Source organism: Cyprinus carpio, chromosome B2 (assembly GCF_018340385.1).
Source record: "Cyprinus carpio isolate SPL01 chromosome B2, ASM1834038v1, whole genome shotgun sequence".
NCBI classification, from domain to species: Eukaryota; Metazoa; Chordata; class Actinopteri; order Cypriniformes; family Cyprinidae; genus Cyprinus; species Cyprinus carpio.
In genome coordinates, this window is record NC_056598.1 from 14,487,784 (window position 1) to 14,504,505 (window position 16,722).

At 37.3% G+C, this 16,722-nt stretch overlaps 1 protein-coding gene across 1 annotated transcript; it reads left to right on the forward strand.

Annotated features, from left to right (window-relative positions):
* Positions 1-10,005: 10,005 nt before the first annotated feature.
* Positions 10,006-15,428, forward strand: LOC109056360 (angiopoietin-related protein 4-like). Its single transcript, XM_042718225.1, has 7 exons — positions 10,006-10,591; positions 11,201-11,311; positions 11,411-11,501; positions 13,457-13,570; positions 13,748-13,843; positions 14,148-14,426; positions 14,516-15,428. The coding sequence occupies exons 1-7, from the start codon at positions 10,085-10,087 to the stop codon at positions 14,698-14,700; spliced, it is 1,383 nt and encodes a 460-aa protein (XP_042574159.1). The 5' UTR covers positions 10,006-10,084; the 3' UTR covers positions 14,701-15,428.
* The last annotated feature ends 1,294 nt before the right edge of the window (positions 15,429-16,722 follow it).

A 16,722-nucleotide genomic window follows, 5' to 3' on the forward strand; every position in this document is an offset into this window, starting at 1 on the left:
GTTGGTCTCCTCCTCAATTTGTTTTTATTATGAATAATGTTTAATGTTATCCTGAGTTTTACAATTGCTATGAAGTACTAATAGCACGTTTCTCCAGTTTAATGTGAGATACAGTCAGGTCCAAACCAGATCAAAGCAATTACATTTTGTGTACTCTAGAATTTAGATGTCAAGTGATTTGAGTGTGTATAGAGTGAGATTTCAAACTATGTATCTGATTCTGAATCCCAACGAAATATCAACTGTATTGGGCTTTAAACAGGGTATCTGCAGGTCCTTAAAAATTCTTTAAATATTTTTGGTCACATTACCGCTAAAATATCTGAAGTCTGATGGAGCTAATGACTGTTTACAATCATTGGAAAGACCCTCGCGGTAGTTACTGCATCATCAGCGAGAATGGCAGTAGCAGAATACAGGTCGAACTACCTTCTTAATTTACTCAATAATAGTAATAATAATATAGGTCGAGCTACAGCTGATTAGCCTTGTAGCTAGTTTAAATTTTTATTTTAATTTTTTTACCTTCCCGTCCGGAAAAATAGCCTAATTAAAACATAAGTGACAAAAAAATAACCAGCAAAGCATCTAAATGCGAGAATGATTCTTCTAATTTTATCGGCCTACTGTACATTCAGTGTAAACAGTGATTGATAATGGATAGTGTATTTCAGAATAAGTTGTTTACACCACCAAAAATCTCGTGGTGCTTTTGTGGGGATTTTGCATGCAATATTGTCTGCTGATATGAAAAGTTTACAGTATATCTTAAGAAATATAATTTATTACAGCGATGATATAAATATTAGACACATTAAATATTACATATATGTAATGGATATATATATATCCATTACAGGTTTAGGTCTTAAATTTCATATAAGGTGGTATTAAAAAGTTTTAAATTGAACTTGTTCATGTCTGTAGAATCCCTGTTTAAACCAACCCTAAAATTCAGCATTATCCAAATAATATAGTGATAACAGTCTGCATTTTTTGGTTTGCTGAGAAAGCTTGTATAGTAAACGGTAAGTGTTTCTTTGTTTCAAGTTGTCACAATAAATTTTTACAAATCCTAATTCAAATCCGAGACGTAGTTATGGTCATGTGTAAAACTGCTTAAAATGCAATTGCATTATATTCAAGTGAGAATATGATGCTTGTTTTCCCAAGAAGCTGTGAGTAAAAAAAAAAAAAAATGTATCTGCCTTTTTTACTGACTTCCTTTTTACAGTAATAGTATGATGTGTTTGGGTGTAGCTGCATGAAGTTTAAGAATGAACAACGACTCAAACATTTTAGTGTGTATCATCAGAAACTTCAAGTTTTACTACGTTTCTGTTGATGGATGGTCGCTGTTCAGTGGATGTCCATTAGAGGGCACTATTAGTTGTAAGTATGGACTGTTACTCAGTTTAGTTGGTGTGTAAATCGAGCTGTCAAACTGTGATCCCGCTATAAGCACATTTGCAGGTGTTTAGGTCAGAGGCTCATGGTTTATTTTGATTACAGTTTTTGTCCACCCTGCTGTCTTATAAAATGAAACACTTGTGTGTATGTGGGGAGGTGGGTGTTTTGGGCACTCTGGAGCATCTGTGCTCACTGTCTTCACCTTTTACCTTCAATGGCGCAACATATTTGAATGTAAATCCCAACAGCTGGTGTCTTTTAGTCAATTAAACATATCAGTTTTCATTTCAAAAGTCTCTTTGTAAATATTAAAATGAATTAGTAAATAGAACACACGCTTTATACTTTTTTAAAATCTTTTTTTCTCTCTCTCTTTAATTGCGCGTATTGGGTTTATCCATGACGTACAAATTAAGGGCGAATCAAATACAATCCTTTGCTAATATTTGCACAAAGGCAATAGCTGTTTAAGCCAAGCGTAGAAGTACTAGGCCATTCTTACCTAATTTGGAGATTTAAGACACTATAGGTATATATAGCACACTATAGGTTTCTTGTAAATTTACATATTGACTGTGATCTGATGAAGGTGTCTTCACTGCAAATATGTGCATGTTATAGCACCACCCCCCACCCCCCCAATCTTGATGCCCCTGAGGTCTCATCTTTCTCTCAGAGGAGAAAAACAGGGGTGACTGTCGGACAAACTCACCAGGGTTTGTGATCTGCAGTAAACACCCTCATGGTGCTAATATCTTTTGCAGGGTGTTACTTTTGACAGTTAAATTGGCTTATGTTTTAATTCCTTTTTTGTACTACTGTGCTTCTTTTAAATGAATGTACATTGTTAATGTGAGAATCAACACTGACCTGTTACATCATAGACACGTAACCTTTGTTCAATGTAAGTAGGACAGCTGTGCCTCCACATCTGTTTAATAACATCACTGTGCCACTGGAGCGTTAAGTTTCCCTTGGGTCAGTGAGCAGAGAGGTTTGACCCTTCTCTGTTTCCTTTGTGCTGACAAGGTGCACATTTTAACGGTGCAGTACTACAGGAAACCGCAGTGATTTACTGCTGCCGGCTCTGTGACTGACCCTTGTTTATGATGTTCATTTTGAGTAGCGAAGGCCCCAAGGACAGTTTTAATCATTTTCACAGAGCACAAAGGTTACTGCAGGACAAGGATCCTTTGACCTCAGCAAAAGTGCACCTAAACATCAATCCCTAGACTTTGTATCATTTAATTAAATCTAGTTAAAGTACACTGGCCCCAACAGTCCACAAAAAATATTAAGCGGAATAACTCTTTTCAACATAGATAATAATCAGAAATGTTTCTTGAGAGCCTAATCAGGACATTAGAATGATTTCTGAAGGGTCATGTGACACTTAAGACTGGAATAATGATGCTGACAATTCAGTTTTGCGTCATGGGAATAAATTACATTTTAAAATATATTTATTTCATATTTGACAATATTGCTGTTATTTAAAAAATAATATTATTTCAAAATATTACTGTTTTTACTGTATTTTTGATCAGATAAATGCAGCCTCATTGAGAGATGTATTCAAAAACAAGAAAAAAATCATACCAACCGCAAACCTTTGAAGAGTAGTGCACATCTTCATCAAAATATTTGCAAATATTTTTTGCAATATCTTGTTATTGTAATGTTTTTTCACTATAATGAGGAACCAAATGCACTGTTCTTAAGTTGTAGTTCTTGTTTTGTCTCAAGACGACAGCGGTATGTTTTTCACCAAGCTAAGCCAATAAAAGTGAAACAAGGCAAGGTTCAAGGGCACTTGATGTTATGTTCTGATGTTATGGTGAACATACTAAGGATCACAAACAAGCCTGATTAGACAATTCATGGCCTTATACAAAAGAAAAAGTGCAATTAAAATTGCTGGTTTTAACTATGAAAAACAAGTCTGCTATCTAGATTTTACTGTTATTGCAGGTCACTCAGAGTTTATAACTTTAGGCGCAACTCTATACTATGTGCATTTAAAATATGAGTGATAGTATAATAATAATTAAGTGTTGCAGTTATGTAACAGTGTCTGTGCAAGTATAATGGGATGCCATATATCTGTGTGTCTTTTGTTATTTGACACAAGAGCTTTCCTGCACTCAGTCTTTGTTTTGTTTTCAAGAACAGGTTACTAGACACCAAAAGGAACATGACTGGAAACAAAGACCACAGTATTTTGATAACTGGCTGTCACATTAGACAAAGCAGTTAGCATGAACTCATGCATGAAGTCGCTCTTTTTTCAGCATTGAGTTTCTTGAAAATGGCATCAATAAACATGATTTTGAAAGGAAAAGTTCATGCTTGCAGTAATGGAACAGTTGCCGGAATGTACATATGTGAATATCCATACCATACGTGTACATTATTATGTTTTAGACAACAGTTAGTGTATCACTCCACTTGTCTGTATTTGTGTTTCAGACCTAATGCATTAGCAGAGGAGATAATCAGCGAATCTTTGCAGGTTTGCTTGTTATGCCAGTAGATGGCAAAAGTCATGGAATCTTTCATTCAACAGATTCATTTCAAAACACTGAGTGACTTTGAAATAAAACAATACTGCAACTGTAGCTGTGTATCCATTTTAAGGGCTGCATCCGTAGCCCCTGTGAAGGTTGAACTGAGTGTTGTTTAAATGGGACGGTCTTTATTAAGATTGCTCTTGTTGCCTAGTAAGTACGGCAGCTGAAGCTTATGAGCAAGTTTACTCAGAGACGTGATGGTTTATTATTCTGATTTGGATTTGAATGGGACTATTTTGGTTGGTGGTGCAAAAGAAGATAAATACATGCTATAAAGAAACATAGTATCTTTAAATGAAGAACCAGCAGACATTAGATGTCACATTGGATTCTCTGGTTCTCTGAAAAAGGCACCAACGTGTGAGGTAGAGTTTCTGTACATCCCATCCAGTTCCCACAGAGTTAAACATCTTTCCGCTTCTGGAATATGTATGTACATGTGGCATATCATCTTTGCAGATCATGGAAAAATGCACTGTCTGCACGCTCCCAGTTTTCCGTGGTCTAGGACTCCTTAGGGGATTAAAGGTTAACAATTCCCTAATGTTGTTTATTTTTAAAAGTCACAGGGGGTTGACTATAGCAGATGTTCTGAAAGTTAAATAGGTCCCGACTAGAAAGTGTTTTCTAACATGTTGAACTCCAATCAAATTTCACTGACAGGAATGTTACATGATGGGATGCAACCTGATTCTAGAGCTGACAGGGCATCCAGGGGTGAATATGCAAGAAAAATTACATTGTTTACAGATACACAAAGCATATATTCATTAATCTGGCAAGTTCAACATGACTGCTAAACATTGGCTGATTGCTGATGAAAAAGCAAACGATTTAAGTGACAATTATTTTATTTATAGGTCGCTTTTCTCAGAAGCATTAAGTGTTGCACTAGTCATTTCTCTAGAAATGACAGGATGAAACTGGTTTTATGAACACCCAACTCCTCAAAAGGAAATCTTGTAGGTGTCACAGGAAATTAAAAAAACAGAGAGAAAGAGTGAAACGTGTATAAAAATCATCTTGCATATGTGTATAGACTAAATGTCTACATCAGCTACAATAAAACCCAACTGTGCATCACATTTAATAGAAAAAAAAAAAAGATTAAATACATCCTAATGTTTCAGATTATGATACACTTTAAGTTTTGGCAGTCATTATATGACCTTTTCCCCCACAGTGCCAGTATATTGTTTTTCAATATAAATTCAAATATGTGTAAATTCGAAAAAAGAAGTTTATTGTCTAAAATCAATATTATGGTCCTGTGCCTAAACTTGTATGGATCAGTATCAGTGTACACAGCTGAAAACTATTAAGATAGTCATCTATTAAGACATTTATGCATTGCAAAGTATGTGCATCCTGTGCTTTCCCAGTCCCAAGAGTTTAACAGATTCAGCGATGCACCATGCATACTTCAGTGTGAATGAGAATACAAGACTGCAATTTAAGTCAGTTTGTCTCTCATCTTTGCAGGACCTGAATGAATGCTCAACAAAATAACAGCATAACTGAAAGGGCACAGGGAATATCAGATGCCGGCAAGAGTTCAGAACATGGATAAGCGACAGCTGCTGCATCTTGTCATTTCGGAGTGTCATATTAAACTAACCCAATGGTGCCAAGCTGCTGTCCACTGTCTGTAGCTGTTGATTGAGACACAACATTACACAATCGCTCCAAGCTATTTGACATAACAGATATTTATATATTCCACAAGACAAAATTGTCTGAAATATCCAAAATATCCTATTTAAAGGTTTAGATGATCCTCTTTAATAGGGGTATGTAAACTTATAATCAGAACTATATTTTTATTTAATTTAATGTGAACTGATGATTTTAAACATTTCATAGGATTTTATTAAATTATATTTCTTATGGAATCTAGAGAAATATATTACTTTATTTTCATGATAATGGCTTCTGGATGACTATGTTTTTGCACAGTTGTGTTGTGATAGAGTTGTAATTTATTTATTTATTTATTTTTGGCTGCAAAATGCCTGTGGATTAATATTAAATTATGGGTCTAGAAATCACACTTTAAAGAACTATTATAAAGCAGTGTATATACAGTGGAGTCCAAAAGAGGTCACACACACACAGACACACACAAAAAAATCTGGATTCAAAAATTGTAAATGGTAAATAAACAATGTTTTAGGATTTAAAAAATAAATAAGTTATTTAACATTCTATGACATTCTAGACATTTCTAAATGAATAAGAAAGTTAAGGTTTAGATTACGATCATCAGGTTTAAAACAAACTTGTTACTGCAGCTAAAGTTCTGCTGTCCTTAAAAAAAATTATATTAAAATTTTATTATTTCTAAATAATTACAATAAAAAAAGAATAAAGAAATAATTACAAGAATTAAATTGTCTAAGACTTTTAGACTCCACTATATGTAAGACACTATATGCATACATCCGAATGTGTATCTGAGCAAAATGAGGAGGAAATAACACAATAGCTCCATAAAAAGTACAGAGGACACGTCAGAGAAAATATTCACTGCAGGCCATTTTAACCCTATAGGTGTTCTAACCAGACAGGAAATGTGTTACTTCCAGCGGTTCTCAACTGTTTGAATGAGGCGGTGATGAAGCCCATGTGCCGATCTGCAGGATTTGGGCTGAGGGAAGTTAACCTCTATATTTGACCACAAGGAGGCGGAAGAACGTTCTCTGGACGGTCCCAAAATGCTCTCCTTTCAAGCACGTACACTGCTGAATACATGCCCAGATGTGGTGTCCACCCAGAAACTAATTGTTCTGTAGTACTTGAGGTCTGCTATGAGCAAAGGAGTTTTATTTTCAGTATATTTCGGTTTATCATAACAGAATAGTTGCTAATAGCAGAATTTCATTGTTTCCTAATCATTCATTTATCAAGCATGCAACATGTAGTTATCTATGTGTTATAAATACATAAATAGTATCACATAGTCTTATATAAACATCACAAACCCTATATGCAGAAGAGGAAAACCACACTATAGGGTGTACTCACACTAGGAACGGTTGCCCTAAACCGAGCCCGAGTGCGATTATCCAAATCAGCATATTACAATGATTTCTGAAGGATCATGTGAAACAGAAGACTGGAGTAATGTCGCTGAAAATTCAGCTTTGCCATCACAGGAATAAATTACATTTTAAAATATATTCAGTTATTCTAAATATCTGCATAATATTTCACAATATTTTTGTTCAAATAACTACAGCCTTGGTGAGCATAAGCAACGTGCGCATATGCCAGTGTTCATTGTAAATATGAGCTGTGAATAACACACAGAAGGATTTCCTGTAATACAGTCCTCTGAACAGAAAAAGTTAAACCGGTTTTGTTAAACCTGAGTCACAGATAGTTTATAAATGGGTAGCAGCTTTTATGATGCAATCACCCACAGATATCATCTAACTAAAGCTGGAATGTAGATGTAAAAATACTGTACTTCACAGTCCAGCATCAATTATAGGAACTCAAAATGTTCCTGATATACGGATGAATGAAGAAGGTGAATAACTTTTAACATGGAAGATCCAAAAAGAGAATAAATTCAATAGAGTCTTATGTTCATTTGTGACATGATTTATGTGTTGTCTGCTAAACTAAGACCTCAGTAATGCTTTTGTTAACCACTGGTTACTTCCTCAAAAGAAGTTCAGCACTTTTTTTTTCCATTTCAACAGTGACTCAGTTAACAGTTTCCTCAGACATCTATAGCTTACGCACCTATAGCGCCTCTTTCGCATACATCTTCTGTGATGCAGATGTTGCGCATTTAGAATGTGGGTAAAAGGTCATCCTGCTGGGAGTGACAGCATATTAGAGTCAAAAATGCAGCTGTTCTTTTGGGCGGATGACTAACTACTGCCATCAGTGTTTCTGGGAAACTCGTAGACAGGGCAAATGCTGAATATCCCTGTCATTCAAATGCTAATGATCCTCTTCAGGGCTACTCAGCATCTGAAAAGACTTCAGCTGTAGGAGAGATTCATATGTGCACTGTGCTTCACAGATGATGCTTAGATTAAAATCCCATGCCTAATGTTCTGACCTTCCAGAGTTGTGAGTCATTCGTTCATCAGTAATTACTGTTTTAAGATATCATTCTCTGTCTTTTTGTTTAGCAGCTCTGCACATGAAAAACAATGACAGGTTTTGTGATTCAATTAAAGTGATCCACCAAAAGGCGTTCATGCTATTACAGAACCAGCTGAAACAACTGAATAAGTGTTTGTTTTTTGTTTGCTGCACGTCACTGGCATTAAGAAGCAAACACACCCTGAGAGTTGGTTTACAAGGACTGGAATGAGAAAATGCTTTGCCGATCCAGCATTAATCATGAAACACCCTTTAGGCTTGAAATTCAAGTGAAGTGTTTTTCTAGCTGCAACACATTACAGATTATAGAAACATTTAAAGGCGTTTAATTATTACGATGACGTTTTCTGTCATGCACTATACAGTTCAAAAGTTTGGGGTCAGTAAAAGTTTTTAATATTTTTGAAAGCACTCTCTTATGCTCACTAACGCTGCATTTATCTGATCAAAAACAGTGAAAATAGTAATATTGTGAAATATTATTATACTTTAAAATAACTGATTTCTATTTCAATATATTTTCAGATGTAATGTATTCTCGTAATAGCAAAGTTTAGCAGTCATTACTCCAGTCTTCAGTGTCACATGATCCTTCAGCAATCATTCTAATATGCTGATTTATGAAAAAAAAAAAATAGTATTACTAATGTTGTAGACAGTTGTGCTGCTTAATATTTTTGTAGAACCTTTATACATATATATACATACATTATATATCTTTACTGACTTTACTGTCACATTTGATCAATTTTATACATCTTTGCTGATTAAAAGTATTAATTACTTTTAAAAACATCTTACTGACCCCAAACATTTGAAGGATAGTGTACACATTCATTCATATACGTCAGCTCCGTTAAAAATATAATTCCAGACGTGACTAACGTGACTTAATCAAGTCCTGGCTTCAGCTCCACTTGTGGATATCCTTTCAAATCCTGTTTTGACCACCTCTGCAAAGTACACTGTAAAAACAAACAAATATCTCTCTGAAAACCTGAAAAGCTCTCGAAAGCTGAAAAGTAAACTCTGTAACACTTGTACTTTGATATTAACCCCTGGAATAAACACCAAGTCCTTTGTATCACAAGACAAAACAGCTAAAAACACCGGAGTATTGCTTTTCTATGGGAGTGACAAAATCTCAGGCATCGCCTAAAGATGTATCTGAGCATAGTCTTCAGAAACCTCCGGTGAATGCTGGCTTTCTGTTAGTGTGAACTTTCCCCTAATTCTCACACTGCTCTGTGCTCACAGTGGAACAGACCACTACAGACCACAGCGCTTAGCTGTGGCACGTTCACCTCGTCTCTCCACACAAAGCCTCTGCCGCAATAATGACTTCATACTGGGAAAACCCCAGTGTCCATTCACACCAATTCCACTATATTCTCTCTCTAAGCTACATAACTTACATGTAGTTTTCTATGTAATGCATATTTTATAAATGTCCACTATTTGGACATTAAACAGGGCAGGATGCACCAAACTAAAATCATTCACATTTGATTTGGGAGATTTAATGTGTCCTTTACAATTTAATAGTCTCAGTAAGACTGTTTGTGGGAATTAGTGTAATAAAAATGTTAATATAAATATAATTAATCAATGAAACCACTGACTAAAGTCAATATAAGTCCACATATAAACATAAATTGCTCAATATTCATTATTGTTGTAGACCTACACTCAATTTTCATTAAATCTTAAAAAAAAAAAAAGTACATTCTTTATGGTTGCAACCGAGTCCATTCTTACATCATGGTCCACATTCGAAGCAAATATATGGTTAAGAGGGAGGAGGTTGAAACCTGAGCAGACTCACACACTCCCTCCAGATGGCCAACCAATCAGAACAGGCTAGACGGCTTAGAAAGGGTATAAAAACAAGTTAGCCTTTCAACCGCATGAGCCTGTGCTCTTGAGAATACTGCGACAGCTAGTTAGAATAACTAGACAACCACTGACACAAAACAAGCAAGATGAAGGTAGCACTGGCAAATCTGCTATGCATCACAGTCTTGGCGAGCTCTGGGACGAGCTTCCCGCTGGAAAGGAGAGGAGCTGCTACTGGAAAAGAGAAGAGAGTTCAGTATGCAGCATGGGATGATGTTAATGTGCTAGCACATGGGTTGCTGCAGCTAGGTCAGGGTCTTAAAGAGCATGTGGACAAGACCAAAGGCCAGGTGAAAGACATAACCATCAAGATGAAGGTCTTCAACGTCACCATATCCGAGCTTGGCAAGCTGACACAACGGCTTCAAGAAGACAGTGAGGCGTTGAAGGCAAAAGCCCAGAGTCTGGAAGAACGTGAGAACCTTCTCCTAAACGTGTCCGTGGATCTGCGGGAGAAGACAGAAGAGCTGCTCAAAGACAGGAAGAAGGACCACGAGAGGATGAATAAGCTGGAAGAAAAAGTAGATGGCTTGATGCAAGGAGAGGGTTTGGAAGCTGCCAAAGGCAACTACAGTGATGCCCGAACCATTCAGGTAGGTGAAAAAATCTCATATCAGGGTTAAAAAAAATGTAAAGCATATAAGGATTTTAACCTTAGGCTAACAACATATCTGCCTGATATGCATTGTAATGTTTGGTTGTGCATTTGCATATATTTGTTAAAATCATATTCTAAAAACTTCAATTAACTAATCAAGAATTATTTGGATAGGAAATATTTTTTGTTTGTTTTTTTAACTGCATTTCCAATAGAGCACACTAGCCACTCATGGCATGAACTCAAGAGCCATGTAGTACGTGCAAGGTAGCAGCTGTTCAGACAAAGAAAGTGACAGCCTTCTGACCTCCAGGAAAGTTTGAAGTGTGTTGACCTTCGCCCCTTCATAAGTCTCAGCAAGAAACAAGCTTAACAGAACCTTAAGTGTTTCATACGCATGCAGACGTATATCGTTTTTCACTGTCTGCAACTTCTGTTACATAACGATGTACAGAAAAAAAGCTGTTTACAAGACCGGTTATACTGGAAAATAGGAACTTAATTGTCAACAACTCCATGATTATCGTTGCGGTCTGCTGAGGTTTGGAAAAGGCCATGTTTTGAGTGTGAATAAAGACTGACCGCAAACTATTTCTGATTTCAGTGGATGCTGGAGGCACAAAATAAGCGCATTGATGATCTAGTAGAGCGCATCAAGCAACAGCAAGAAAAACTGGAGAAACAAAATGTTCGCATTCGCACCCTCCAAAACCAGGTAAGAATACTACAAAATAAAATATAACTTAACTATGAAGTAGTGTGGTGTCAATATATTAAGTCTATGACTGCAAACTTACCCATAATATTCATGTAGATTCATATGAACAGCGAGCGGTCTTCTCTCAAACGGAAGGAGGATGACGTTCATCTGAACGCGAGCTCTGAACAGCGAGATTCACCTGTTGGTAAGTCAGTTCATCATTATGCTGTTACACCTATAAGTAAAAGCGTTTTTTTTTACATATATTAATATGGTGAAAATGTATTTCGGAAAAAGAAGAAGAAGAAAAAAAATACACTAAAGTTACTAAGACACACAAAAACTATATGCTGGCGAAAATAAGTCTAATTGTTCCATTCACATAATGAATCTGCCTTATTAAACAGTCTCTGATAATTCAAATACACACAATAAAATAATTGCATCCAAAAAACATACAAGAGGAGGTTTCGCTCTTTATCAAAAACATGCTGAGACTTGTGCCACTTGTTTTGCTCCTATAGTTTTGTACTGCATAATGTTGATGGAACATGTCCAGTTAGGCAAAAGATCTGGAAAACATATGGAAAATGTCCAAAATTTAACTACGAGGTTTTTAGAAGTATTTTAACAATGTGTGTGAGGGTTGGAAATGGAAACTCCATTTCAAAGCAATGACTACCTCTAAGTAGGTGAAAGGTGAACCTAGCAGAAACACACGGGCCAGAACAGTCATCCAAATGATCACAATAAAGCCTCTCATGGCAAGTTCTGACATCAGTGGGATCCAAAGAATGCTTTAAAAAAAAAACAGTTTCCCTGGATGCCTTCCAATTGTGTGAGAGTTCATCAGTCTTGGACTGTGTTAACGCAGGGTCACAAGCAGGCGCACATTTGTTTCAAATCTGGCCAAGAGCAAAGGGAGGGCTTATTTTTTTCCAGTTATAGTATATCATGTACCTTAGATTAGATTTCCTGGCTCTAATCCACCGAAAACAATGTACAGAGTGCATATTTTTGGACCATGAACTTTATACAGATTTTCCCTGTTGTGTGGAGATCACTTCATTCTGAGATCACTCAGAAAACGTGTAACCTTTATCCTAGATCTGTCAGAGCCAGACTATCCCACTTAGACCCCCCCACCACCTCTACTCATCCACACAGACCACCCCTTTTATTGTAGTCAATGAGAAGTGTGCCAGACTAAAGAAGACCACTTCACTTATAATCATATGCTTTGATACTTTTAAATCTGCTGCATTCTTTTTTTTTGTTTATACACACACACACACACACACACACACAGATAGACAGATAGATAGATAGATAGATAGATAGATAGATAGATAGATAGATAGATAGATAGATAGATAGATAGATAGATAGATAGATAGATAGATAGATAGATAGATAGATAGATGTGTAACAAATTCAAATTTTCATATTTTTTATTTTACTGTCAGTTAATGTAGGGCATCCAATTTTTAACAGGACAGACAATTGCCAAACTTTTTTTTTTTTTTTTGGCATCTGACTTGCATCCCACACAGTCCCTTGAAGGCCTGTGCAGTTGCTCCTCAAATAGCAGCAGCAGCCTCGGCATTCCCTGATCACTCGCTGCCCATGCACTGTGATGTCAGCAGAGGGGTGCTGTGCACGTGAAGCAGGCGTGGAGGGCTGGACTAAAGGGGGCAGGGGGAAGGGATGCTTGTAGCTCTACTGAGGGATGTCTCTGCTTGGGAACTGGGGGAAAGGTCATGTTTACACCCTCTATGTTTCAGCCAGGTCTGCCTTTGTTAGGCAGATGTTTGCCACACTTGTCTGAGAAATATATGTCAGTGTGTATAGCATTACACTGAATGCTCTTTTGGACCAGTGTGAGATTTGTTTAATAACAACTCATCAGATGACTTGGACTATTGCCCTGGAGTTCAAAACAAACTCCATGTTGGCTTTTGGGTTCTTGGATGGCACGTTCAAGGTTCTGTGTTTGAGATAAAGTTTAGTTCACCATTAAACAATGTGATAAACCTTTACCCTAGACATGTGAACAATTTCCATTTAGTGCCAATTTATAAATCCCTGTTTGGATACAGGCTTGGGTAAAGGTCATTTGCAGACATGTGAACATTTTTGTGGTGTTTTGGTGTCTTTCAGCCATGGCTTCTGACTGTCATGAGTTGTTCCTGAGGGGTGAGACCACAAGCGGGCTATACACAATCCAGCCAACTGACTCTGAGCCTTTTGAGGTCTTCTGCGAAATGACACCCGGTGAGTGGCGCAAACCAAATTTCTGCCTCTTTTATTTGTCCATTTATCTCACATACCCTCTTAAAAGAGCATCTATGGCTTCTTTGTTCATAAACCACATTGGATATTGCCTCCCCATCCCCCAAAGCATCACTCAGAACAGCTTGTAATCCTCCTGTTTTGTGCGTGTATCCACAGAAGGAGGATGGACAGTTATCCAGAGACGCCAAGATGGATCTGTAGACTTCGATCAACTTTGGCAGGCATACCAGACTGGCTTTGGGAGCCTAAATGGTAAGAATCTAATGTAAACTGACCTTGTTTTGCATGTGACCAACAGGCTCTGAGCAAATAGCCACATCTGTACACTATGATTAAGGCATAGAGATTTACCTACTAATAAGGGTTGTACAGTGGCAGATTAAGGATATAGGATCAGATCAATCCTGGCTAGAGAGGAAACATTGTCAAATCCTGTATCCCTAATGCCCTTAAATGATTTAATTGCAGAGTGACTAAATCTCCTGACCTATTCCTAGAACAGAGTAGACAGAGTCTCTTAAATATCCCTCTATATAACTATAAATGTCACTTTCAGGTGAGTTCTGGCTTGGCCTGGAGAAGATCCATTCTGTGTCCAAGGGCGGCAACTACATCCTCAAGGTGCAGTTCTCTGATTGGCGGGATGAAGCTCAGACCATTAACTACCCTATCCGTCTGAATGGCGAGGAGAGCAACTATTCCTTGCACATTCTGGGGAGTCCCGCCGGGAACCTGGAGAGCTCTCTGTCCACCGAATCATCTGGAGTGCCCTTCTCCACCCGCGACAAAGACAACGACCAAAAGAATGACCTCAACTGTGCCAAACAGTTATCAGGTAACATCATGAGACCATGGGCCATAAAATATGTTTTTCTATGTGGCTGATGTTATGGTTCTAATTGGTTTCTATGTTTGGCTTTCCAGGTGGTTGGTGGTTTAGCAATTGTGGTCGCTCAAACCTGAATGGCAGATATTTTGTTACTCCTGCACCAAAGCAAAGGCACCAGAGAAAGCAAGGGGTGTTCTGGAAGACCTGGCGCGGCCGCTACCACCCGCTGAAAACCACCACCATGATGATTGCGCCCGCTGAGATCGAGAACAAGTCATAGAGGGCCTCTGCTGAGATACTAACCAATGATATGGGTGGAGAAACCACCATTCGTAACCTGCCAAAATAACGTGTTGGTGCTTTGAAGGTCTAAAGCTCTATTAGGAGTGTCTTTGTTAGAACAGACGAAGTCTGAATCATGAATGTGGTGGACACTCAAATCCCAGTCTGCACAAAAACAGGCTCTTTTAATTAGAACTAAATGTGCCAGGTGCTCTGCAAGCAGCAGCATGTTTTATATGGTGCAGGCCACTGTAAGGATCTGCTACATGTTTAGACAAATCTGGCAGGGTGACGTCAAAAGACCTTATGTTTAAGCACCACTGCAAGCACTTTCCAAAGCTAAAAAGCTTGGGGAAGAAATTAACCTTGCCACTAAAATACGGACCAAATAAGCTATATAAGCTTGAGCCAGTACTTTTGAGAATGCTTATTGTAAAGGCACTGTTTATCTTAAGGCATTATCCACAGACATGCATTAGTAGATCTGCAGAACATTGAAAGTTCATAGCGTGTCAATTCATTTCAAGTATCTAAACGTGGAAGCTATTTTCTGGTACGCACATGCTGTTTTTCAAAAGCTTAAATGATCTGAGACTACTTGTTCCTGTTTTGAAATCAAATGTTCCTGTGGATTTTCATTTTCTCAGTCACATTGACTGCCTTTATATGTCTATAGCTGTCACTTCCATGTAAATAACAGAAATATACATTTTCTTCGTAGCGTTACCGCTGTATTCTTGCCAACTTTAAAAGGTTGTGTTCTGATTTCCATATTATTTAAATGTCGTACAAAGAATCATTATGTATTTCTTTATCTTTTTGCTTATAATTTATGTTTTCCAAAATGTAAAGCATTTTGCTATTGTTTTTATAAAAGATGTTTGGTCTTGAAGAGACCAATAAAGACTGATTTTACTTAAAAAACTGTCAGTGTCAGTGAAGTTCTTGCATTAAACAACAAACGTAATGCAAAGTGAATGAGCTTGTTTAGATCAGTATGAAGTGTCAAGCTGACATATGCTGCTCCTTTCAGACCTGAGGGTTAAGTGCATCTACACGCTCATGAGACGGGTGATGCTGGAATGTCCTGATGGTGCTCAAGCTTGCTCAGTGCCCTAGAGACAAGAAACACAGTCACTAATATAATTCAGCAGATGGCTGCAAATATACTTACAAGTCATGCATACGGTTGAACTGCTGTTACTTCTATTATTAAGAGTCAAAAACAATTGAAAAAAGTTGACAATGACTGTGTCCTTGAACGTTCCCACAGGACTGGTGCCATATGGTCTTAACCACATGTGAACCTTACTTAGCAGAAATCAGCTTATTCTTCTGACTTGACTTTAAGTAACTATTTGCATTGGCTTCCAAGTGTCACACTCAATGTTTCACACCTGAGAGAAATTCTTAACGTGCCAAATCGTCACTAATGTGCTTTCAGTTACTTATTCCAGATGAGTTTAGTGTATTTAACAGTCAAATGCTTATGGTTTAAGAGAACAACTCTCTTATCACAGTTATCTTTTCATCTGTTATAAGATATTGTGTAGACAAACAGAAACAAACTAAAATGTGTTCAGGGTCTACATGCGAAATCCTGCTTAATAATAATGACAGATGCTTTTGACCATCACAGGCTTAAAGGCAACAAGATAATGTACTTTATATTGACAAAGACCACATGTCAAGTGGAACTGACATTGTGAAACAAGGTCACTGCATATAGTTCCTTCATGTATAGTATGTAAGTTATTAAGTGCATTATAGCCAACTGAAAACTAGGCCACTGCACAAACATAATGACATGTTTCATTATATAACAGGCATTATGTTTAGCCATTATGGTTCTTAAAGCTTCATTCAACAGTCATCGTGCCTACTAATACCATTTTGTTACTGTATTAAGAACCACTGGAGCAGAACATTACCAAGAAAACTGACAAATATTATTCAGTTATATGACAGCTTTGATTATCATTAATCCTGAAGACCACTCAGTATCCAGCCTTTGCCGTTT